Consider the following 26,768-nt stretch of genomic DNA (forward strand, 5'->3'; position numbering starts at 1 on the left):
TATGTCTTCATAAATTATACACAGTAAAATCCCATTAATTGAACCACACCCAGTTCATTATGGTCTTTATTAAAATTTTAGCGTTAGTTGAACTGAAAATTGGTTTTTATTTACTAGGGGAAAGGGTAGACTAAACAAGATGAAAGGAAACCTGTTGTTTGCATATTATGTTTGTACATCTGTAATAGCAACTATTTTTCCAACTATTTTCTAGTTCCAAAAGCAATACGTAAATATTATAGAAAACTTAGCAATGCAGAAATGAATTTTTAAAAATCCCTCATAGATAGCCGTTGTTAACATTTTGGTATATTTTCTTCTAGTCTTAGTAAAATGGAACCTTTAAATATAGATTCCTGTATCTTAGGAATTAGAAAGGCAGCACAGGCAGTTCTGAATGAGATGGAGAAAATGTTGTTGATTTAGTCATGCCCTTGTACTGTGGAGGCCATACTGTCTGTTGACAGAGCATATTAAAAGACGTTCCCTACATTTGTCAGCCTTAGCTAATTGCCAGTCTGGTATTTATGATCAGCTTGAGAGCTGTAGTACCCCCAACCTCCTAGAAACTTGCCTTCCCCTGCCTGGGAGTCCTCATTCCAGGAGTGGTTGTTGAGAGTCAAGCCAGGGAAGCGTGCTTTTGTCCGGGAATGGCCAGTCCTGTGCTGGGAGCCTGAGCATCTCAGGGGGCACCTGCCATTGAATTGTTCTCACTTGTGTTTGTAAGAATCCAAGTATGTCACCCTTACACCAAGTAAGCACACAGTGACATGATCCCCTTTCAATGTAGATAACATTGCTTCAGAACTGGAGAACTTCATGGGGCTCATCGAGGTGGTGACGGGCTACGTGAAGATCCGCCATTCCCATGCCTTGGTCTCCTTGTCCTTCCTAAAAAACCTTCGCCTCATCTTAGGAGAGGAGCAGCTAGAAGGGTAAGTGCCCCAAATTTCATGAGCTGATGTTCTCCTATTACAAAATAAGCAGCATACTTGTAAAACTGTTGCTGAGGTAAGAGCCCTCCCTGCCTTGTTAAATAGAAGAAAGGAAGAAGCCGCAGTATTGCCTGTGCTGCTCGAGTAGGTGTTGGGTAGAGTCATGATTCTCCATTCTTGCTGTTTTGGAAAACAGATGTTTTCCCCCTTACTCGATTTTGCCTTGTCAGTCAAGGGTTGCATGTCTGACTGTGACCAGTGAGATGGCAGAATTGGGGCAGACTTGGTGTTCTTGGGGCTTTTCTGCCAAGACTGACAGCCAGTTGATCTGGAGTGCTCACCTCCCTGTGAAATCATTCGCACAACCCTCATCTGCCTCAGGATGCTGTACTCTACTATGCACAACTACTCCATCTCTTAAGATATTGGAAGTGAGAGCAGCAGAGGAGCATGGGCAGTTCATTTTGTTATAAAGAAATCCAGATTCACAAGATTGTTTTTATTGATTAGTTTACAGGATTTGCACTATTGATAGAATTTTTGCCTTGGCACAGGCATGCTTTGTGATAGGGGTTTTAAAATAATCATGGGCTTTTCACTGGAGGATAAAAGCTGGTGCTTATTGCATGCACAATTGCTTTCCAGCCGTCAGCCTATGTGTACCTTTGCATGTGTACTTTTCTCTTTAAACCCTCCCTTTTAAGTACGACTGTTGCCTGGCTTTAAGCGAATGCTTCAAAATAAAAGGAGTTATCAATTAAGGAGTGAATTCCTTCTAAAGAGAATTTGGGAAAATAATTTAGGAAAAAAAGAGGCGAGAAGGTCATGGGAAAGGTTGTCCTTGCTGATTTATCTGCCCCAACTGGATAAAGTTACTGCATAAGGGTTTCTTTACAGCCTCCCTGTTTTTCTCAGACTAACTCTTGGTCAGTCTTAAATTCTTAAAATTCCATCATCTGATAGAGCTAACGAGAGCGGGCAGCTCTTCATTCCATCCTTGAAAAGCACAGTGTCCTCCCCACTGGGAACACCAATCCTTGAAAAACTTCTTTCTCATTGCAAATCGAAGGAGGCTGCCACTGCGCCCAGCCCCAGACTCCTCAGTCACTTACCTGGCAAGCTGAGGTCCTACCAATTTAAGGTGATGATCATTGTTCATTGTATTAAATTTTAAAATGAATTTTTTATCCGCCTTTTTTTTTTCCTAAGTAGGTGTTTGTTTCTGGAATCCTGGATATCTGTGAGCTCTTTTTTCTTTAGCAGATTAGTAGCTGTCAGATTTTCCTGTTGCTTAACGATACACCTTTTTTTTTTCCTAGACTAAGCAAATGATAGACATAAAGGTGAATGCTGAGAGGACAGTTTAATTTCTATTAGGAAATTAACCTCTTCATGGAGTGTTAACTAAGTATTGTGCACTTAAATGTAGCTAGAAATTAAAGCCTGATTTTTATTTGCAAGAATATTTATGATGTCTTTCTCATTATCTGAAACTTGCATAAAACCTGAAGTATCAGCAAAATCTTTTAAGGATACATGCTCAGGTGTTTGTGAGGCTTCCCAGGTAAGCCTGGGCCCCTGGCCTGCTCTTACCATTTTAGATGCAGGGGAGGGCAAGCGGGCCCTGGGTTTTCCCTGCTGCTGCTGCTCCCCAGTAGCCCTGCAGCTCCAAGGATGCCGGCTCCAGCCTTTCATTCCTGTGTGCTGCTTCTAAGAGGCTCTCTTTTGAGCTAGGGCTCTTAAGAATCTTTCACCTCTCGATGGGAGCTCTTTCCTCTCACCCTGTCTTCCTGGCACGTGACCACAAAGGTATAGCCCGTCCTCACGATGATGAGCTCCCCAAGAGCTCTGTTTGCTTCAGGTGTTGAGACCACTAGCAACACCTCAGCTGTTCATTTCTCCTTAGACTCAGGGACGGAGTCAGGTCTGGCCCCTTCACTGGCTGCCCTCACTTCTTCTGCAAGAAGGGAAGAGTCAGAGCGAGAAAGAGGACAGGATATGATAGACAGATAAACATCAGCAGTGCAAAGCAGAACTCGCACAGTGTTACAAGGGAAAGAGAGAAATGTGCCCTAGGCATGGAGAAGAGCCAGATACCTGAGAAGATCAGACAGGCTTCTGACAAGGTGGCATTTGAGATGGGCCTTGAAGGCGTTCGGGAAAAACTTGGGGAAAGCAGAGGATTGAAGTGAAGAAAGGCAATTCGAGGTAGGGTGGCAGGAGTAAAGGCAACAAGTTGGGGCATCCTGGGGCCTGTTGGGCAACTAACGCTGGAGAGGTGGGTGGTACTAGAGTTACGTAAGATGTTTTGCACCCAGGTATAAAGGGTTATAATTTAGGTAGACCATGGAACATATTCAAGGCTTTTGAATAGAAGAGTGTTAGCAGAGCTGAAATTTTTATTTCGATATGCTTTTGGTTTAAGCCAAGATAACTTTTATCCCAGTGTTTCTCAAACTTTGCTACACATCATGGAATCACTGGGGGTGGGGGCGGGGGTGGGGTTGAGAAATCCTGATGTCCAAGTTGCACCCCCACCCCAATTCAATAGGAGTGTTTGGGATTAGGATCCAGGAATCAGTGCTTGTCTAAAGATCCCTAGGCACTTCAGCAGGGAGCAAAGATTGGAAACCACTGCTTTATCCCTTCATTTCTTCCCATGTGCATATCACAAAGCACTTTGATGGTTTTTTTTCCTAAGTATTTTCCCCTCACACTGCTGCCTAATGTTTTAGAGGTTCATCCATGTTGTTACATGTGTCACACTATTTTCTTAAACTTTTTCTTTTCTTTTTTTTTCTTTTTTTTTTTTTTTGAGATGAAATCTTGCTCTATTGCCTAGGCTGGAGTGTAGTGGCACTGTCTCGGCTCACTGCACCTCTGCTTCCTGGGTTCAAGCAATTCTCCTGCCTCAGCCTCCTGAGTAGCTGGAATTACTGGCACGCACCACCACGCCTGGCTTATTTTTGTACTTTTAGTAGAGACGGGCTTTCACCATGTTGGTCAGGCTGTTCTCGAACTCCTGACCTTGTGATCCACCCGCCTCGGCCTCCCAAAGTACTGGGATTACAGGCTTGAGCCACCACGCCCAGCCTTCTTGAACTTCTTTTACAGCCAATGATAACATAAATGTTTCCATTTGGTTCAATAGGATGAAAGTTTTGTAGCCTTTTGTTTTTGATGGAGAACAGAATAATTCGAGATACAGAGATCCTTCAACTCTGACAACCTTGACTTTCCAAAATGTCACTGAGATCCCTCTCAAAAAGTCTCCTGAGCCATCCAGAACAGAGAATTCAAGCATTTTACGTAGAGCAGAGCTCTTACTCCTCACTCAGAGCCTGTTGACTTCTGTATCACACTCAGGGTGAGCTGATTTTGCAACCGAGTGACAAAAGCCATAGTCATGGTTTCCTCAAGGACACCACTAGGGTGTATTTCTAGAGTAATGACCTTAACATTAAGAAAATCAAGGCCGCTCTGCTGTTTACAAAGGAAACAGGTTTTGTAATCCACATGTACACGATTTTTATAAAATAGTTAATTTTTAAGCTCTTAAATAAGAGAATATTTTCACTGTCTGGAAAATCCCCTTGTTTGGACAACCTTGTTTCCTGATGGCATCAGGTAACTAAGGAGTTAAAATTTCACGTTCTTTGGTGCTACCAAGGATTGTTGCCTTGAAAAGAAGAAGGAAAAAGTAGATGGAGGGTGGTGAGTTAAAAGAATTGACATTCGCAGATAGGCATTTCTATGCTTTTGTTCCTACCACTTGACTTTGCAACACACAGTGCTTTGTAATACCTTCTTGGAGCTCTAAGGCTGAAACATGGCCGCTCTTTAACATTTCCCTGGGACTTTTGGAAAATATACACTCAACCCTGTGACCCAGCAATTCCAGGATCCACCCAAGAGAAATGAAAACATGCCCACACAAGACTTGTGTATGAATTTTGGTAGCAGTATTACTCATAATAGCCTCCTGGGACTCCCCTGACCCCCAGGCCAAAGAAAAAGACCCACTGGAAACCATTCAGATGTTCATCAACAGATGAATGGATAAAAAGATAAATGGATAAATAAAATGTGGCACAAAGGACAACTGACTACTCAACAATAAAAAGACGTGAAGTATGACGCGTGTTACGACATGGGTGAACCTCTAAAACATTAGGATAAGTGAAAAGGAAAAATCCAGACACAAAAGGCTACATGTTGTATGACTCATTAGTATGTAATTTGCAGAAAAGGCAAAACTATAGAGACAGAAAGCAGACCAGGGATGGCTGCGGGGAAGAGGTGGAGATTGACCACCAATGGGAATGAGGGAACTCTCGGGTGATGGAAATGTTCTGAAACTGAGTAGTGGACAGTTGTGTAAATTTACTGAAGCTCATGGAATGATGCGTGAATTTTTTTTTTCTCTTTTTTTTTTGAAACGGAGTCTCACTGTGTTGCCCAGGTTGAAGTGCAGTGGCGCTATCTTGGCTCACTGCAAGCTCCACCTCCCGGGTTCACGCCATTCTCCTGCCTCAGCCTCCCAAGTAGCTGGGACTACAGGCGCCCACCACCATGCCCAGCTAATTTTTTGTATTTTTAGTGGAGATGGGGTTTCACCATGTTGGCTAGGATGGTCTCGATCTCCTGACTTCATGATCCGCCCGCCTCGGCCTCCCAAAGTGCTGGGATTACAGGCGTGAGCCACCGCTCCCGGCCTGATGGGTGAATATTTGATAGGTAGATTGTACTTCAGAAGTAAAGCTATTTTTAAGAAACACCTAACAAAACAAAGAGGAAACATTTTCTGAGTATCTGTATGGTGCCTGGTTCCACCTAGATAGACATTTCCACCCTTGCTGAACCCCTAAGGTTGATGTAAATATTGCATTTGCGGGAGGGTGGGCATGATATAAACCAACCCGTTTGCAGATGAATTGGTGGGAGCATCTGCAGAAAGGCAAAAAAGGCCAACTACTCTCTCAGTTGCAGATGGCTCTGTTGCCGATGACAGCCTGTGTCCTGGGTTCTGATGCCCTCTAGAGACAGCCGTGAAGAGGCAGTTTTCTCCTCTGAGAAAGGAACTGGAATGATTGGTTGTATAATTGCAGAATTGTTTTCAATATATCAGCAAGTACTGAAATGGGGAAACTGTCCTTCCTACCTCTGTAGGCTGGAGACCTCAGGTTCAGCTCCATTTATCAGGGCACAGGACCTTCCTGTTCTGAGACTTTGTTCCAGGGGACTTTTACACTTCAGAGAGTAGCACAGGTCATCCTGCACTTTTGTGGGGTGATTAAAAGCTCACGGTATCCTCTTATGTTTAGCCCATCCAATTCTTCCAACTGGCCTCAGCCAGAAAAGCAAGGAAGACACCCCCAGTTTGCAGCTGAGAGACTCCAGCCTGGGAGAGCTGAATAAATCTTTTGCCCAGAGTTGTTCCTCAGTAAGTGCTGGAGATGAGGCTCAGACCTGACCTTTGGATTCCCAGATGGAGTGCTCTGAACCCTGTACCTGGGGCTATCTTCAAGCAGCACTCAAATATCGATAGAGATAACATAAAGATGTCCTCAGGAAGATAACCAACTGTTGCCACCCCGTGTGGTCTACAGATTGGGAGACAGGGCCTACCCAAGTGTAGAAACAAACATTTTTTACAACATAGAGAAGGCTGAGAACCAGGATACCAGTATCAATAAAATCTGGATATCACAGAGCATATGGAAGCTAAAGAAAAATAAATAACTGGTCAGGTGTGGTGGCTCACACCTGTAATCCCAGCACTTTGGAAGACCATGGCAAGGGATTGCTTGAGCCCAGGAGTTTGAGACCAGCCAGAGCAACATAGTGAGATGCCAGCTCTTAAAAAAAAAAAAAAAGAAAGAGAAATTAACCAAGCATGGTAGGGCATACATATGGTACCAGCTACTTGAGAGGCTGAGGTAGGAGGTAGCCTACACCTGGGAGGTTGAGGCTGCAGTGATCTGTCATTGCGCCTCTGCACTCCAACCTGGATGACAGAGTGAGACCCTGTCTCAAGAAAAAAAAAACTAATTTTTAAAAGCATTCTTTGAAGGTAAAGGCAGTAAGCTTAGAAACAATGGAAATCACATTTACTGAGTTATTTACTTAAGTAGTCTTTTCCTTTAGGAAACAATGATAACTTTATGCATATTTTAAAGATGTGCAGACAGGTCTCTGCCTTTTACCCTCTCTTAATTCTCACCTAATCATGGAAGGAATTTAGCAGGGAGCCTTGCCCCAAGCTGCGGCTGGAATAACAAGCACAGTATTGACAGGCAGCTCATGAATGACTTGATTATTATTTTGACAAGGGTTTTATTTTTATTTTTCTTTAGCTTCCACAGGCTCCGTAATGCCTGGGTTTTATTGATATTGGTATCCTGGCTCCCAGCCTCTTCAATGATTGTAAAAAATGTTTGTGTTTACTGTAAAAAGATAATCTTGCTTTTCAAAGTGATTAATCAAATACACAGAATTTCAGTGTGCCTGCCATTCATTTGTCAAATTCCTGATTTATAATTCATGCTTCCTCCCGTGGGGAGAAGAATGTTTTGTTCAGAAGGTATTTTTGGTGTGGTTCTGTTCCCTGCTAGTGAAATTAGTTTACTAAAAGAGGCCTCGTTCTGGGTGTAGATGGAAGTTTGGCCTGATTAATTGGTCCTTACCAGCATCCTAGAGGTTTCTTCACCAGCAGGGATATTTTGTCCTGTAACACTAACTCAGGTACCTGGAAGCAGCCCCACACTTGGGCATGCATCACTGCAGAGTCTCCTTTGGAGCTGGAGAAACTCCATGAGCAAGAATGGGCTTATGATAGGACACATCCATTTTCACGCCATCCCTCCTTCAGTTGTATGACTGCATGGAGCCCTTCTGACCTCCAGCAGTGTTACCTGAAACCTGGCTGTGAGAAAGAGCAGGTGTGGATGGGGCCTACCCCCGGCAGCAGTAGAGCCAACTGGGCCATATCCCAGCACTGCTCCCCGGGAAACACGCCTTGTGTTGCATTGACCAGATCTGAGATCATTTGGACAATGTCTTACGCGGCTTTTCCAGGATAGCTATGTGTTCAGGAGTGAGCCCTTACTGAAAGGGAAGAATTGTTGACTCACAAGTTTTTGCTACCAGTTTGGTAGCCACTAATGTGTCCAGAGGCCTAAAGATGGGCTTGAGAGGAGCCTGACTTAGCTTCAGAGGCGCTGTCTTTCAACTCACTTGTGTGTTCACTGCACCCCTGTGCTGGCAGGACTCCCACCTCCACCCCCAGCACTTGTGTGAACAGAGAGCCCAGTGCTCAGGGAAGGGTTGGGCTTCAGGCTTGTAGGTTGGATTCCATGGCAGCTCTGTGACTCCTTCTGGGCATTCTTAAAGTAGACAGGGAGCTTAGATGTCACCTGTGCATTCCCCTTATTGTCCTATGAGTGAGTAAACAGGGCTACAAATAGCACTAAGGGACCTGCATGTGGCTGTGCAGTCATTTCTGGTCCTGGGTCCCAGTCTCTGAACTCCCTCCTGGTCTGACCTCTGTTTGTGAATGTTCAGGAAAATGTCACAGGGCTGCTTGGCAGCATTGTAACCATAATGAGAATCAGGCTGAGGATTGACCAGCTGGTTAGAGGTCCTGGTTTGGGTGTAAATGAAGACCCTTACCAGATGCAGAGAGATCCCCAATGCACGTAGCCTCCAGGGCAGAGGAAGGCTTAGGGGTTCTGTTCTGACCTGGCTATGCTGGCTCTGTAGGGAGGGCTGGGGTCCTTTTTCGTTTGTGTGTTTATACATTAGATCTGTGAGTGGATCTTAGAAATCACTCAAAGTACTGCACTGATTCCTAAACTTAGTAAGAAGCAGAGCAGGAAGAGGAGAGGAAGGATTCATGGTCCATGGGGATCAGGCCCATCAGCACAGAGAACTCAGACTGTCAGCCCTGGCATTGTCTGCTGGCTTCCTGGGGAAGCCAGAGAGAAAGGCCCACTGCAGGGATCTTTCTCTAGACCCAAGCCATAGCTGTCTGCTTTCTTGCCTCCCTGGGGATGGACTTGTCCTGCCACCTGGGTAGCCAGATAGAACGGCTTCCTGTGCTGGTTGGATCCGCTACTTGTGTGTACACCCTCTGGGGCAGAAGCCACTTCTGGTTTGGTGGGCTTTGGTCCTCCAGCACCTCACTGGAACTCAGCCTCTCCTAGACTGCTGGTTCTCCACGTGTGGTCCAGGGACCACAGCAGGGGTCAGCACCACCTGGCACTTGTGATAAATGCAGATTCTTTGCCCACCCCAGCTGAATCAGAAGCTCTGGGGGTGGGGCCCAGCCACTTTGCAAACAAGCTTTGTGCACACGAAACTTGGAGAACCACTGTATTGGATTCCAAGTCCTCTTGCCTGGATGAGAGGCCAAGGGCACTGCCTGTTGGTGGCTCTTCCTCCTCCCCCACACCTCCAGGGACTGGAACTGGGGCTTCTCAGAGTGAAAGATGAATCAGGGAAGGAGAAGGCCCAGGGTTGACCCCCCACAAGTTTGTCTCCCTGTCACATGCTGTCTCCTATCCCATCATGCTGCCGATTGGGCATGGGCAGGATTTACTTCCATGGATAATGGGAGACTTTAGAGCAAATGTGTAAGCTGTTCTGGTTGGGTAGCAGAGCATGTCTGTTCTCTCATGGATTGCTTTCAAGCACGTTGTGCATACTTGGCTGAGAAAAATAACCAAAGGCATTTCTTGGGAATGATTCTAGTAACATCCTCTGATACAAGAAGCATTATTTGATGGTAATAGAGGTCATAAAATTAATTAGCATCTTATCGATTTTGATACATTGTCGAATCATGTTGTTGCCATTGTTAACAGCAACTATCTGTTCTCCTATAGTGTTAATAACTAAATCTCTTATTGGCAAAGGAAATGTATTGTGGAGCAGGTGGCAAAGAGGACGTATGTTATGTGGCCAGCAGGCTAGAGAAGACTGTGGCCAAGGGCAGGTGCGCTAACATAACATAACATCGATTTCTATGCTTCTAGGAATTACTCCTTCTACGTCCTCGACAACCAGAACTTGCAGCAACTATGGGACTGGGACCACCGCAACCTGACCATCAAAGCAGGGAAAATGTACTTTGCTTTCAATCCCAAATTGTGTGTTTCGGAAATTTACCGCATGGAGGAAGTGACGGGGACTAAAGGGCGCCAAAGCAAAGGGGACATAAACACCAGGAACAACGGGGAAAGAGCCTCCTGTGAGTGACAGCACCCAAAACACCATGGGCCAAACCATCATGATAACAGCAGACCCTCCTCCCATGTGTGATGGCAACTTCCCTCTGCGGCCCTTTCTTGTTTCACATGGGGGACCACTAGACCATCTTCACTAGTGCTTTGCTGCTACTTATATGTCTTCAGAATCAGTAGTGGGCAGATACGTGATGTATTCATATTTACAAATTCTGTACATCTCTGTGAGTGTGTGAAACACTTATAAATAGGTTCTCTCTCAAACTTTAAAGTGCTGCTTACAGAATGCACAATTAAATGTCCTTTTATACACAGGTGCACAGTTAGATTATTTTTTTTTTTCTTTTTCTTTTTTTTTTTTTTTTGAGATGGAGTCTCACTCTGTCACCCAAGCTGGAGTGCAGTGGCATGATCTTGGCTCATTGTAACCTCTGCCTCCTTGGTTCAAGCGATTCTCATGCCTCAGCCTCCCGGGTAGCTGAGATTATGACACCCGCCACCATGCCCAGCTAATTTTTGTATTTTTTTTGTAGAGACGGGGTTTCATCATGTTGGCCAGGCTGGTCTCAAACTCCTGACCTCAAATGATCCACCTGCCTCAGCCTCCCACAGTGCTGGAATTACAGGTGTGAGCCACCATGTCCTGTCCGATTATTTTTCAGGGAAGAGCCAGGGTGCTCCAGCCCTGTGAGCTCTATCCTCCCGCTCCCACAGAAGGGAAGCACAGGCCTGTGAGGTGGAGGCGGCTCTGCCCTAAGAACAGCCGCTGTGGGCCACAGGTTTCCTGTCCCTTACACTCGGCCGCCTTGTTTCTCCCACCCCAACGTGAAAAAGATGGAGTGAGCCTGCATCCCTGAGTTGATACCGCTTTTTAAATTTAGAACAATATAATTATAGCCTTGTACTTGTTATAAAACTTAAGGTCTCGTATCAGAGATACAGCAGCGCCTTTCTCATCTAACCATGTGTAGAATATGGCTGCTGAGAATGGTGTGGCTCTCTTTGGCTGGACAGGGTTATAAAAGTAAATCGTCTTTTCACCTTTGGCTTTTAATAAGGGAAGGGTATTAGAAAAAAAAGTAGTTTGTATGATTAAGGGTGATTTGTGCGTGTGTGCACACAGACGTACATGCGGGGAGGCAAATCAGAGCTGATACGTGTTTGGCTTTGGCTTGTTTTCCTGGTGTCTGGATTTACCTGGCAATACTTGTTGCTCTGGGGGATCATAGAGGGAAGCATGCTGACTGACCTAGGGCTGAACAGCAGGCTTAGGACCAGTGCCACCTCCCTCCCCCTGCCCACTCTGTCCCTGCAAAGCCCCTGCCTTGCTCACTGTTCAGACCATAGTAAAATCGGATGTATCAGAGCATTTCAGAGTGCTTTTCTCCTTAGAGTCAGCCAGTCTGACCTGTCAGATCATAAATGTAGTAGCCATTTATTTTCTTTTGAAAAAAAAAAAATCATGGTTTCCTCTCTAAGTAACACTTCAGCAGGAACTGTGACATTTTCCAATCTCAGTTGTGCACATTTTGCCCTAAAGACTTCTTAGCTCTTTTACTGTCTTCAGTCCCTCTGCTTCACCTCTTGAGTGTGTAGTGGGATTCAGGCAGATAAGAGGGCAAAAGGACAACTCAGCAGAGAGCTCTGGGTCTCCATGAGGGTAGGCAGTCATCAGTCTTTCCCTGGTCCTTATCGTACTTTGAATTTGGTCCAAGGAATAAGAGAGGGACTTGGCACAGCTTCCCTGCCATACCTGCCAACCAGGCCTACTTCCCATAGAAGACATTAGGCTTGGTCAAGTGAAATCTTCTTGTCATTGCTTAATCCAGCCCCCCGTTGTTTGTCAGCCCTCACTGGAGGCCTCACAGGAGTTCCTGTGTCCTTCCAGTTTGATACCAAGTTTAGACCAAGAAAAGTTCCTTTCTGTGGCACACCTGTGGTCTCTTACCTGTGTTTGGTGGTTGTACAGGAACAGGCAGATATCCACAACTGCAGAACAAGTGTCATCGTCTCTCTAAGAAGATTCAGGGCAGCCTAAAGGCTCATCCTCACCCTACCAGGCCCCCTTTCATAGCCAGGATCTTAGGGATGGAGAAGAAAGATAAGTTCACCTTGTTCACTGAAGTTGCCCTTTGTTTTCAGGTTAGGAAACCCAGGTTCATGTCCAAGTCCCTGGGCAAGTAGCCAGTGCAACTGATTGACCTAAAACAAAGGATGGAACCCTTGGAGCTCTGCATAGTGAAATGTATGATTTCTTAGTGGAAAACGAGAAAACCACTTAGGAAGCCCAGCAGGGAACTTAGCACATATAACCAGCTTTGGGGAAGGGGAAAGCAGTGCCGAGCAAGACAGGTGCTTTTCAGAGACACATGAATCTCTGTCACTCACGGATGTACTCTGTGCCCCAGGTGAAAGTGACGTCCTGCATTTCACCTCCACCACCACGTGGAAGAATCGCATCATCATAACCTGGCACCGGTACCGGCCCCCTGACTACAGGGATCTCATCAGCTTCACCGTTTACTACAAGGAAGCGTGAGTTTCTACTTTGGGTGATGCCATTCTGTTGACAGGGCTACGAATGGGGAGAGGCCAGTCTTTTGATCCTTGAGTGGGTTGGCTCAATATGGGGAGTCAGCAGAGTCTTCAGGGAGAGCCACATCAAGCATCCCCACTTCATCCTCATGCACCCTCTCGGGCTGTCCCCTTGATGTCAGTCACAGCCAGTGACAGCCACGAATGGGAAAGTGTTAGCTTGAGGCCTGTCATTCTTTAGTGAGTGATTAGAGATGTTTGAATAAAATAAACCCAGAGTAGGCAAAGCTTGTTTTTTCCAGAATTAGGTCAGTCCAGACTCATAAAGGATGATGGGGGACTTCACTGAAATAATCGTTTCAGCCTCCTTACCCACTAGCCCTACCCTAGGAACACCCTGCAGGCACATGGCTCCCTTGTATCATCTTATTCCTGTCTCTCTCTGTGTGTGCCTCTCCCAAGCTGTGGCCCTCTGCTCTAGGTCATGAGCCTTCCAAACAAGTGAAGGAAAGTGGAGAGAGAAAAACCTTCATGTCTTGAGCTTTTTGTGACTTCTCCTGGACTCTGTTGGGAGCTTTTCTTGTGCAATCACGTGACATTCACCCATCTAAGCAGCCGACAGTTATTCCTCTCAACTGCAGCTCTCTTTGGTCTCCCTCTTCCTTCCTTTGCCTCCTGTATCCATGTGGCTACCCTGGTCTACTTAGCCATCCCCGTTCCTAGGTCCCATCTTAATCTCATAGTTCTCTTTCCCAGATGAATGGCTTCCAAAGAGCAGGAACCAGAGGCACCTTATGACAGCATCTTGTACTCTTTCCTCCTGCCAGAGCTGGGGTCCTATGAATGAGAAATGGGGTACTTAGGATTACTAGGCTTTCAGGGTTCATACATAGGGGAGCCCCTCATGATCTCCCATCATGACAGCAGACAGGGTTTTGTTAATGTTTGTTTCAGAAGCCAGTGACCAGCAGCTGTCCAGTCCTTTTATCTGATAAATGTAAAATATCTACCCAACCATGCATCTGTGCAAAGTACTATATTCTCTTTGATAGTCACACCAATGCTTTGGCAATGTCAGCTGGTAATTTCACTAAGGACTTGATGCTAGTTTCTAAGGCAATCTGGAAACTAAATATTTGAATATTATAAGATGCTTAAGCATCAGAATTTTTGATGAGCAATTTGAATTTTAGAAGCTACTTCTGTTTGTCTGTAGGAAAGTCATTTTTCTCCAACAGTTACCTTTTATCAATATCTGATATTTGCATTAACTGACTATGCTTGTTTTTTTCTTAATGATGGAAAAATGCTGCAATCAGAAGAGAGAAAAATAGTATTTACATCTGTTCTTAAGGAGCAGTAACTGTCGAATCCTGGTAACTGTTGAACTGGTTCTTCCTGAGGCAGAGCATTCAATTCTGTAGTGCACGACTGGGGAAGCCCAGAGTCCAGTCGCTTCATTTTCTTCTTCTATAAAAGTCTAATTGATTAATAAAGAAAGTGTGACGTGCTGGGCCTCTGGGGAAGATTTTTGAGGATTTTGATGTCAGAGCCCCGAACTTTCTCTAAACTTGATTGATTGTCTTTCAGACCTTTTAAGAATGTCACGGAGTATGATGGGCAGGATGCCTGCGGCTCCAACAGCTGGAACATGGTGGACGTGGACCTCCCGCCCAACAAGGACGTGGAGCCCGGCATCTTACTGCATGGGCTGAAGCCCTGGACTCAGTACGCCGTTTACGTCAAGGCTGTGACCCTCACCATGGTGGAGAACGACCATATCCGTGGGGCCAAGAGTGAGATCTTGTACATTCGCACCAATGCTTCAGGTATCCATGCCCAGACAAGTCCCCAGCATCCCACGCTTCTTCACAAGCTCACTGGGCTTGCTTATACAAGGTGTCATTGTAGAGTTACCAGTGAGCTATGCCTGTTGTCTTTCTTATCAATACGTAATACTGTGTTATATTCTTTTTCCTACTGCTAACACATTAGGCTCTTCCGTGCCATTTTCTGGCCTCAGTACCATCTTCCATCATCTCTCTCCTGCTCTGTGCCTTTGAGCCCAGGTCCTCCAGAATGCTGGGCTGGTTTCATTGGAAGGCCCAGCCTGGAAACAGCCATCTTCGGCTGCCCTTCTTTCTTGTTTATTTTGATGTTGAATCCTCCAGGAACTGAAACCATGCTCATCTGTGTTCCACTTAATTCATGTGGCTCACTGGTTTTCTATCTTCATTCTGGAGCCTGTAGAGTTCCAAAGAGTTCAACAAAAGTTGAAAGATTGCAGATGTAGTATGTTGTGGATATTCAAAGTATTCACTGATGATGATATTCCTCCTTCCTCTGTCTTTAGGTTCTAAACCACCTCATTTCTCAACTCCAGATCTGGAAACAATAAAAGCAAACATAAATGTTTTCCAAGTATATAAAAGCTAGTTTAGAAGTAGGAAAATCCACTTCAGTTTTAAAGACACTGATTGTTTTAGTCCATTGGAGCTTCTGTCACAAAAAAACAGCGTAGCCTGGGTGGCTTATAAGCAATAGAAATGTATTTCTCACAGTTCCAGAAGCCACAAAGTGCAAGATCAAGGCGCTGGCAGATTTGGTGTCTAGTGAGGGCCCACTCCATGGCTCATAGATGGCTGTCTTTTCGTTGCGTCCTTGCATGGTGGCAGGGATGCAGGAGCACTCTCCAGGGCCTTTCGTAGAAGGGCCTGAATTCCATTCATGAGGGCTTCACCCCCATGACCCAATCACCTCCCAAAGGCCACACCTCCTAATTCCATCACCTTAGGGGTTCAAATTTTGACATGTGAATGTTGGTGGGGGGCACAGACATTCAGCCTATAGCACTGATAAACTTTATTTGATAATAGCCATTATTTTAGTGGGTAAGATGTTTTTAAATACCCATAAGCAAGCACAAAATGAGTTTAAATGGCAAGAGAGAAAGGTGAGAAGAAAATGCTGGTGGGGAAAACCTTTTGCTGTGTGCACCTGCTTCTTCCTCCCCTCCTACCCCATTTCCATGACCCTGTTAAGTGGCCACAGTCATGTCACTGGGTGAAGTGCTTATTAAAAAGAAATTGGCACAGGCTTCTGATCTTGGGTGTGGGTTGGTATAGCAGAGATTCAATGCAACAGAGTAAGTTTTTCATCTTAAAATTTGGAAGTCATCCCTGCCTTAGCAATTCACTGTAGCATTTGGGAAACATAGGAATATCTGCTTATTGTGACAGATTCTCAAGAAATCTGCTTCCTTTCCACAAAGATGGAAACCAGGCACTGTACAAATGAGTCAGTTCATGACGTTTTGTCCTCTGTCCTTACACGCAGCAGAAACAGACAAGAACTTGGTCCTCTGCCTCTGCTTTTTTGTGACACCTATCATAAGAATGTATCTAGGAATGAGCTGTTTGTTTTTGAAGTACTTATTTTTGGAAACCCTAAAGTGGCTGAGCATCAAGTGGTTGTGTTTTCTTTGAAAACACTAGTATTAGTCATAACCTTTTTCCAAAGTATTATCCCTTAAAGATGTTCAGAACCTTGTGTGTATTAACCTGGAGCACCCTCAAGCTCTCCACCCTTTTCGAGTTTGAAAAATGGCTTAGGCAAACATGTTGCTTAAGCGATATCCAGCAAAGGTGTCTCCTGCGCTTTGGAAAACCGTCAACATTGGTGCTTTTTTGTGACCCAATAAGGACAAGATTTCAGTGGTTCTGGGATGCATTTGATCTTTATGCACACTTCAGCTCTGGGTTTGGGTTCAGGGGTCAGCATAAGTAAAGCTTGATCAGATAACTATGCTTTGCCTATAATCAGCATTCATTCTGCTGGTAACAGAGTCCTTTGCTTGAAATGAGGCTTCCATGCATTTGCAGTTTTAGACTGCTTTTCAGAGTCATGCCTCACTCATTGTACCGAAGGATGCTTGTGGAAATGGCGGACTTCCGTGTTCTTTGCATTGCCTCTTCCCCATTCCTCTTACAGCTGTGACACGGGCATGCACACTCCTGCACACACACAGGCTCTGCGGCCCCCTTTCCACTACCCTCTTTCCATTTGACTTCATGACATTTTTATCAGAGATTCAGAATCTCAGATGAAATCCAAGTCAGCCTATTTTACCAGTTGTCGAAACTGCCGGAGTTCAGCACTGTGGAGAATGGCAGTTGTAATAAATGAGAAATACCAGGTGTTTGAATTAGCTGTAGATTTTCATATTGTCTCTTCTAACTCTGCTTGTGCCCCCGCAGCCTTTTTCCATTTACAATTCAGTAGTGCTTGTTTTCACAGAGATTATCTGAGGAAATAAATTATAAAGGGAAATGTTGGCATTTAAAGTAGTACTATTTCAAAATAAGGTTCACTTTTCACTTTGTATTTCATTGTTCATTGTTATTTTCTTATCCAGGTCAAACTTACAGTTTCCTGTTGGCTTGCACAGAGTATCTGATAGCCTGAATCTTAAGTTCATTTCATTTTCTGGAATATTCTTTGTTCCCCTTTGCAGTTCCTTCCATTCCCTTGGACGTTCTTTCAGCATCGAACTCCTCTTCTCAGTTAATCGTGAAGTGGAACCCTCCCTCTCTGCCCAACGGCAACCTGAGTTACTACATTGTGCGCTGGCAGCGGCAGCCTCAGGACGGCTACCTTTACCGGCACAATTACTGCTCCAAAGGTAAAGGTGCACCGGCGGCCTGGACGGAGGGTGTGACCGTTCATTCCTGTGGTTTGAATGTACCTGGGCCCTAATATTACACGTATCAGATAACAGTGTAGTTCTCCATTACACACCAGCTATCTTTTTTTTTTTTTTTTTGGTGAGACAGAGTCTCAATCTGTTGCCCAGGCTGGAGTGCAGTGGTACAATCAGGGGTCACTGCAATTTCCGCTTCCCAGGTTCAAGCAATTCTCATTCCTCAGCCTTCAGAGTAGCTGGGATTACAGGCATGCACCACCATGCCTGGCTACTTTTTATATTTTTAGTAGAGATAGGTTTCACCATGTTGCCCAGGCTGGTCTCAAACTTCTGACCTCAGGTGATTCCCCTGCCAAAGCCTCCCAAAGTGCTGGGATTATAGCCTTGTGCCACCGCATCTGGCCAAGACCAGCTATCTTCTTGATTAAAGGTGCTGAGAGCTATTATTTTTCTTCACAAGCATGTATAGTGGCTTTCATTCCCACTCTTGTTTTGGCTTTTCTTTTCCGAGAAGACAAAATCCCCATCAGGAAGTATGCCGACGGCACCATTGACATTGAGGAGGTCACAGAGAACCCGAAGACTGAGGTGTGTGGTGGAGAGAAAGGGCCTTGCTGCGCCTGCCCCAAAACTGAAGCTGAGAAGCAGGCCGAGAAGGAGGAGGCTGAGTACCGCAAAGTCTTTGAGAATTTCCTGCACAACTCCATCTTTGTGCCCAGGTATCGAACTCTTGTGAAATTTCACTTGGCAAAACCCACTGCTCAGGTGGGTTCTGTTGCCTTTCTCCCCACCAGGTAATGTGTAAGTCAGCAGCGGGGAGGTACAATACAGTAGCCATTGAGATGGAGCCAAAAAAGATGACAGGTTCGGTGAAGTGAGTTCCTGTGGAAGCCAGTCAGCCCTGAAGGGAACAGGGACCAGGGCTTGGGTTGCTGGGGCCGCCGATGTGACGGGTGCTGCTGTCTCAGCCACAACCCCCTACAGAGAGCAGGTGGGCACCCTGTGGTAGAGGCAGGGAGGGGAAACTCAAAGAGTACTGAAATCGGCTGCCTGGTAAGAGGAAAGGCCAGGATTTGGGCCCATCTCTGCCCTTCCCAATTCTCTCTGCTGCCTCTCTCAGCCTGACAGAGGAGGAGTGAAGCAAGAGGGAAAAACATCAGAGTCTGTTGGAAGGGGCCTGACTTCAAAACATAGCCAGGTGCCGCAGGCATCCTTTACAAGTAGGTTTAGGAAGCAGTGTAGGGAGACAGCCTGCAGTGGCTGTTTATTCCGTGGTTACTCTGCCTTTCAAAGCAACACAGCCCCTGCCCCAGGGTCTCTGCTCCTTTGCTGTGGTCTTGGTTTCTGGGGAGTGGGTACAAAAGCAGAAGAAAGTAAATGTTCATAGTAGCCAAATCCGGAAACAACCCAGTGTACATCAACAGGTGAGTGGCTCAACAAAGTGGGCTCGAACCATACAGTGGAATATTATTCAGCCATAAAAAGGGAGGGAATTTCGATCCATGTCACAACACAGATAAACCTCGAAGACACCGTGCCAAGTAAAACAAGGCCAGACACAAAAAGACAAATAGTGTATGATTTTATGTTGTGTGAAATATATGGAATGGGCAAATGTATGGTGACAGAAAGTAGATTTGAGTTTACCAGGGGATGGGGATAGAGTGTGGAGAGGAATGGGAATTGTTCCATAATTGATAGATTTTCTATTTGGAGTGATGAAAATTTTTGGAAATAGATGATGATGATAGTTGTACCATTCTGTGAATGCAATTAATGCCACTGAATTGTACCCTTAAAATGATTAAAATGGCAAATTTTTGTCTTACATATATTTATTTTGTTTTAAAATTTTATTTTAACACAATAAATGTTAAACAATTTTTGTTTTCCTCTCAAAAAAGGATTAGCCCAGTAGTGTGTGGGAAAGGAGATGGAAGCACAGTGGTATTCCCTGGCCCTCTCTTCCTGTAAGATTATAGTGCAGATTTTGGAAACGACCTCATGCCTGAAAACTAGGCCAAGGAGTTGGATTTAAATCAGCATGGTACCCATGAGTTGCCCACCTGCAGTCCCCACGGTGCCCCTGCTGCCACTACCCCACCCAGCACGTTCCCTTCCCCTCACTGCCCCCAACCCTGAGAGGAGCCTGTAGTAGCTATTTATTCTGCAATGACTCTGCCCTTATAGACTTTCTTAGGCTGTAACAACAAATGGTTTTTAAAGTGATTTTTTTTTTCTGCCAAATGACCTTTTTGATATTTGCAAAATGGTTGAAATAGCTGTTTCACTTCGAGAAATCAGTAAAGTGAGAAATAAAGACCGATTAGAACTGGAGGCACTATTTCCTTTTGAGAGTGAGCCTCTTCATTGCTTGGTGGCTTTCTTCCCCTCCCCTCCTCTCTCGAAGTTAAAACCACCAGAGCAGCCGGACATGGTGGCTCACGCCTGTAATCCCAGCACTTTGGGGGAGGCTGAGGTGGGCAGATCAGGAGGTCAGGAGTTTGAGACCAGTCTGGCAACATGGTGAAACCCCATCTCTACTAAAGATACAAAAAATTAGCCAAGCGTGGTGGCATGCACCTGTAATCCCAGCTACTCGGGAAGCTGAGGCAGGAGAATCGCTTGAACCGAGGAGGTGGAGGTTGCGGTGAGCTGAGATTGTGCCATTGCACTCCAGCTTGGGCAACACAGCAAGACTCCATCTCAAGGAAAAAAAAAAAAAAACACCAGAGCTGTGAGAAGGGCCTGCGAGCCCTTCATGGCCTCTCGCATCCTGCCCCGCTGGGGAAATCTTCTGCCTGCTGGTAGGTGACAGGGCTTTGAGTGTGAGCCTTGAGGTTCAGTGCCCAAGGCCATTTTCTTATCCAGGATATCTGTGTATCACTGGTGGTTCCTAGAAAGCAGAAAGTTTGAGGACTAGAAAGATTGCAAAGAGGTGTGGAAACTGGAACTCAATGAGGTTTGGTGACTTCTCCGACATCCTAATTAATTAAGAATCGGTCTGGGACCTGGCCCTCATTCCCACACACCAACTCTCTTTCCCTCTTCTTCTCCTCCATTGCGTTGCTTCTCGTGGTGCTTTCCACCTAGACCAGCAGAGGCTCAACTTGTGGCAGCTCCTGCTGCCCGCCACATGGAAGGATGGATTTAGAGTGTCCCAAGCAGGCTGGGTGGGAAGTTTGTTTATTCTCTATCAAAGGCCATTGGTTACGTTGCTGTCTTGTTCCACCAACCAGCAGGAGGTTCGGGTTGTGAATCAAGGTTTTGGAAAGATTTTGCTGAAAGGCCCCTTGCTTTCAGTTGTAGTTACAAGGCAAGACCTGTTTTTTTCTCATCAGATGTGGAGCACAAGATTATGTGATGTGGCCGGGCGCGGTGGCTCAAGCCTGTAATCCCAGCACTTTGGGAGGCCGAGACGGGCGGATCACGAGGTCAGGAGATCGAAACCATCCTGGCTAACACGGTGAAATCCCGTCTCTATTAAGAAATACAAAAAACTAGCCGGGCGAGGTGGTGGGCGCCTGTAGTCCCAGCTACTCGGGAGGCTGAGGCCGGAGAATGGCGTGAACCCGGGAGGCGGAGCTTGCAGTGAGCTGAGATCCGGCCACTGCACTCCAGCCTGGGCGACAGAGCGAGACTCCGTCTCAAAAAAAAAAAAAAAAGATTATGTGATGTGTGAAGGCAGAGCCGCGATTGGCACTGATGTTATTAATGCACAGCATTGGTGGTGGTGGGTTCAAAACAAGTTTCCTCTATTCCACTTGAGAAGTGTGTTTATCTGTCCCCCCAGTCCTTCCTTTCTCTCTCCTAAGACAAGTCCAACTTATGATTCTCCTTTCCATGGATGTATATAAAGACAATATTTTGTTCATGGTGAGAGGCCATGCTTTATAAGAAGTTAATGTTTGTTTTTTGCCTCCTACTGAGTTCTGGCGGAGTTGGGTGAAGGAGTGTCCAGCTGACAATATGATTGAATCATAAAGGCTGGCTTTCTATCTTACAAGTGAAATGTCCGAAAACAGATTTGATTTCTTTCAATTCATTCTGAGAATAATTTATTTGTGGGATAAAACCAGTTAAGTAAGATTTAGTTCCTTATAAATTGTCCAGAATATCCTGTATGTTTTGAAGTAGAGTGGAAGCTAGAGTTTGTAAAACCAGTTTCTGAAGTCAGTATTTGGCAGTAAATGCCTTTCTTTGACTACTGTCTTTATTTTGTAAATCACATAGTTTGGTTTAACTAGCTAAAATGTTGACAGATGTTGGAAAGTAAAAGGTTTTCCAATAGGGCTAGGTTGTATCATGGGGTGGAGCGGGGAAAGTTGGCAGTAATGTTTGCTGTTGGGCACACGATTTGGAAATGTAGTTGTTTACCAAAAAATGATGTATGGGCCATTGTGCTTCCCCTGTTCCTGCCTTCCAGATAATGTTCTGTGTCACCTCCCTCCCCTTGTCACTGCCTTGATGTCATCAGCATTGAGAGCTGTGCAATCCCTAAAAGTGTGGTGTTGATAAACAAGTAAACTACTGAGTATACTTAATGATGTAATCCCTGTTAAACGTGGTGGCCGGGCTAGGAGAGGGGTTTTGACACAGAATTATTTTGCAGTGCATCAAACCTAAGCAACTTCTGACAGACACATGTGTATATTGTGTTGGTTTTGAAGGAAGGGCTGGAAATTTGTTGATGTGTTGACAAAGATTTCTGTGGCAGTAAATGTGGTTTCTTGTGTTTTTCCCTTCCAGGAAGCTTGGTTAGCTGGTTGGTTGGTTTGCAGAGTGTGAGGATTGTGGATAATCAGCCTCATGTCCTTACCCTTCCTCCCCCAGTATTGTGAAAGCAAATGTACATGCCCTGACCTTGTGGTTTTCTGCTTGTTGGAATGAACCTGTCTGTGTTGGGCAGTTTATGCCTTTGGTGGGACCCCCATGTGCCACTACACAAAGAAGGACCATGTTTTCCTCAGGGGAATCCATGGGCTGAGAAGACTAGGGAGCCAGAGGCCCTTTCCCCAAGCCCCCTGCTCTCCCCTTCCCAGGTTCTGGCCTAAGGACCAGCCAGAAACCTGCCGAGCGTCAGCCAAACCTGCAAGTGGCTTCTGGGCTGCTCCGTTCCCTGTGTGAGCTTTCCCTGTCTGCTGCTGCTGCCGCTCTCCCCTCCATGGCACTGATGAGCTTCCCATGTTCTGGACTTTCTCATTTCCCTGGGCAGATGGAATTCATCCCATTTACTCCCTGCCTTTTGCCTATTCCTAAGACCAGTGACCCCAGCCAAAGGCCTCAGCCCTGTTTTCTCACCATTGGTCCGTGGCTGACCTGAGGGTTGCCCTTTCTCCATCTGGGTGCTCCTCTCGTATTCTGTTTGTTTTTGTTGGTTCCTGTAAACATTAGGATTCTGTTTTAAGGTTTCTAGGGGGAGCCACAAAGCCCATTTTTTCGTATTTGACCAAAGCAGCAATTAGAGGGTCACATCCTCATGCCTCATCTGCCCTTTTCGGTGTGAATGTCCTCTTTGTGATGACTTTATGCACTCCCTTTTGCTTTTTGGTTGTTCCAGTCTCCATTCAAATCCATGACAAAGACTCTGCCCTCTCGTGGGCAGGACCTTGGTGAGGCCACAGGTGCTCACTGCTGAGTTGGGAGGAGGCCTGGGTGGGCTTCAGGGACCTGCAGAGTGTAGCAAGCACAGATGCTTGGGGTTGGGGGTGGGCCCGCAGCAGAAGCCCCCAAGAAGAGACCTGAGGTCCGTGGGTTGCTAGGCTCCAGGCATCTTTATTTCCACAGTCAGAGCAGATCCAAGGAGCCACCACCATAGGCTTTCATATCCCTCTGCCCCAGGTCTCTGGGGCCTCTGCCACACACCTCACCTCTCCCCTCCTGCCCTAATAAATCTTAGCGCAGCTGGTAGGTTTGCCACCTTTAATGCTTAACCGTAAGGTCTGTGACCAGATGGCTTGAGTGTTCTGATGACACAGCCAGGACTGCCTGGCCAAGAATGGCAGAGACACTGTTTGCCTCTAGGTAAAATCGAAGAACCACTCTGAGAGCCAGGGGGTGGGGGTGAGAGTTTGTGTGCCCATTCTGACACTTGCATAGTAGAAAAAGCAAGATAATGAGGAAGGACATCCCCGTGTTATTCATGCGTTCTTATCCAAGGGGGCTGAATAGCTCCTTCTATTCCATGGTTAAGATTCTTCTGTTACTCTTACTCAAGTCATAGAAAAGACGAAAGAGGTAAAAGCACTTAAAAGCCACATTTATCTCTTCCTTGCAGACCTGAAAGGAAGCGGAGAGATGTCATGCAAGTGGCCAACACCACCATGTCCAGCCGAAGCAGGAACACCACGGTGGCAGACACCTACAACATCACAGATCTGGAAGAGCTAGAGACAGAGTACCCTTTCTTTGAGAGCAGAGTGGATAATAAGGAGAGAACTGTCATTTCTAACCTTCGGCCTTTCACATTGTACCGCATTGATATCCACAGCTGCAACCACGAGGCTGAGAAACTGGGCTGCAGCGCCTCCAACTTTGTCTTTGCAAGGACTATGCCTGCAGGTACGGTATATCCGGGTGGCCCCATTGCCACCTTCCTCACAACCTAGTGGAGAAGATGTGTTTTATGGACAAAGGGTCTGACACCCAGGGCCACAACCCTTAGACTGAGGTCTGCCTGCTAAATAACGTGCGATCATTGGCAGGTGGCGTAGTAGACCAGCTGCCTAGGGAATAGAGCTCATGCTTTCCTAGTGACACCACTCCCAGCCTGGTCTCTCCGTGGAACATGCTGGGAGCAGGGAGCTGTCTGCATGGTCCGCCCTCCACCTGCTACTCGGTGCACATCGTGCACTCCCACTGTCTTTTGCCCCTCTTGTGCACAAATCGGGTTGCGGGGCCCCCCCCCAACCCCGAGCTCTGACATATTCAGAGATGTCTCCAGTTAATTGCCTCGATCCAGAGTAACCAATGCCCCTCAAGATCAAGTCCTGGAGTAGCCTCTGGTCTTGCTTATTTAGCCTTTGGCTTTCCCTTGTTGTTAGACACTGCCTGTCACTCGGGCATTCATCTGTCTTTGAAGGTGGGTGCCTTCAAAGACAACAAGAACTGCCCTGTTCTTTAGGAAGCCTCAGGCGGTAGAAAGAGCATGGAGGTGATAGGAGTCTGGGGCTTGGGGTCCTCCTCCATGCAGTTCTGGCACTGAAGTCCATTGTAGCATGCCTTGAGGCAATCGTCAGGCTCCCTGCCTCAGTTTCCTTAGCCCTCCCAGGAGAGACATAGCCAACTGACCCATCAGGTGCCTTTTGCAGCTGTAACTTTCCGTGACCTTTGCTCATCACCACTTTATTCACTGCTTCAAGAAGCAAAAGCAAGAAAGGAACCACCACAAGGTCAATCAGCCGCTGGAGGAGTTGATGCCAGCAGGGAGAGCTTGCGCTGCTCTCAGCACCAGCCTCCCAGCAGCTTCCTCACAGGCTGGGCTTGGGGCCATCCTTTGTGCCTGTGTAAAAATTGCAGTTGCCGTGTGTAGCCGTGGGCCACGGAAGGTCCCTGTCACAGCCGGCAGACCCCGCGCCCTGCTTCTGCTTATTCAGCATCTTTTCAGGGCTGCTTGTGTTTGATGGCTTCACAAAGCTTTCTTTTTTCAAGCGGTAGCTACAGAAGAGAAGAAAGTTACTTAGGTTGCCAAGATTTTCCTGCTGTGCTTGGCAGCAGGCTTTTTTTGTTGAAGGACTGGGGAGAAAGGAGGATCTTGTGACATCTTGAGACGTGCAAGTTGTGGGGTTGGTGTGATTCTGAATCCTCCGCTGTGTGTGAGCAGCCTGCTCAGGGGCAGTGTACGTGGCTGATCTCCATAGTCCTGCCCGCGTGGATTGGGGGGTTATTCTCAGGTCAGCCCAGTGTTGGCCTCCCTCCCTGGGAACCCAAATCCAACTTTGTCACTTGTTTAAATTGTACAGAAGGAGCAGATGACATTCCTGGGCCAGTGACCTGGGAGCCAAGGCCTGAAAACTCCATCTTTTTAAAGTGGCCAGAACCTGAGAATCCCAATGGATTGATTCTAATGTATGAAATAAAATACGGATCACAAGTTGAGGTAGGACTGGGGCCGTGGCCTGTGCCCGCATGTATGTATTTCCATCCATTGACAACATATGCTACCTGACTGCGCAGGATACCTCCTGGTTAGCAGAGGAGTTAAAACAATAAAATACGTGCCAAGCTGGTGAGGATTTGGGTCTTTCTACCCACTCCATACTCTCTAAGGAGTACTCCATAGAGGGCAAAGAGCTAGGCTGCTTTTTGCCTTCAAGAAATGATTTCATTATTTAAGATAACCTTGTGGCATAGGCCAGATTAGTTCTAATAACTTTTAATCCTTCTGGAGTGCTTGGTTACAAAAATGTTTGGTTAAAGCTTTTGGGTGTACTTAAAGCCACCTGAAGACGACCTTTTAAGATTTGATTTCTTTCTCTTTACTGACACTCGGGATCATTGTTAGGTGGGAGGTCATATCAGGCAGCTGGAGTCCCCAGTGTGGTGAGTTTAGTTGGCAGGCCCAAGATTTCTCCTGCGTTCATGGGAAATTGACATGTATGTTTTATTTCCCCAGGATCAGCGAGAATGTGTGTCCAGACAGGAATACAGGAAGTATGGAGGGGCCAAGCTAAACCGGCTAAACCCGGGGAACTACACAGCCCGGATTCAGGCTACATCTCTCTCTGGGAATGGGTCGTGGACAGATCCTGTGTTCTTCTATGTCCAGGCCAAAAGTAAGGCTTGTGGAGGGAGAAGAAATGTGTAAAACTGAAAGCAGGGTGGTCCAGGATTAGGACAGCCTGAGTGTTTATGGCCCTCTTATTTTCTGTTAAAACAGAGTTGGCCAGCTTTCAGAAGGGTCATGCTAAGGTGCCGGCACATACCAGCACTTTGTGTGGAACCTTGGGCGGGGCAGATGCTGAGCTTTGGGCCCCTACCTCATGTGGCAGGAAGGGAGGGGAACTGAGCCTCTCTTTTGAGGTGGTGCAACCACTGGAGAGCCAGAGGAGACTGTTGCTTTCGACCTGGCTTATATTCAAAGACCTTTCTTTTTCTTTCTTTCTTTCTTTCCTTTTTTTTTTACAAACGACATTTTATAAAGCATTGAATTGACCATTCCACCTCCTACTTGGTCAGTAAAACTAGATAGGGCTCAGATTCAGGGCTTGAAGTCCTAAGGGGTGAAAGGAACTCCAGAGGTCATCTGGTTCAGCCTGCTACAGGGCAGGAATTTCCATGGTAGCATCCCAGACCCTCCAGTGCCCTTTTAAAGCCCCCATATGCCTTGGAAATGTATGGTGCTCACCCTTT

The 26,768-nt window shown here is 46.2% G+C and overlaps 1 protein-coding gene across 2 annotated transcripts in view; it reads left to right on the forward strand.

Annotated features, from left to right (window-relative positions):
• Window positions 1-26,768, forward strand: part of IGF1R (insulin like growth factor 1 receptor) — a 319,009-nt gene that overhangs the window by 252,406 nt on the left and 39,835 nt on the right. For both annotated transcript variants that reach the window (XM_015143119.3, NM_001261352.1), the window contains 9 exon segments: window positions 791-935; window positions 9,971-10,185; window positions 12,589-12,715; window positions 14,306-14,544; window positions 17,229-17,396; window positions 17,932-18,136; window positions 23,695-23,978; window positions 25,379-25,515; window positions 26,032-26,191. In XM_015143119.3, coding sequence (XP_014998605.1) covers window positions 791-935; window positions 9,971-10,185; window positions 12,589-12,715; window positions 14,306-14,544; window positions 17,229-17,396; window positions 17,932-18,136; window positions 23,695-23,978; window positions 25,379-25,515; window positions 26,032-26,191 — 1,680 coding nt within the window.

This window comes from Macaca mulatta, chromosome 7, assembly GCF_049350105.2.
Source record: "Macaca mulatta isolate MMU2019108-1 chromosome 7, T2T-MMU8v2.0, whole genome shotgun sequence".
Taxonomy (NCBI): Eukaryota; Metazoa; Chordata; class Mammalia; order Primates; family Cercopithecidae; genus Macaca; species Macaca mulatta.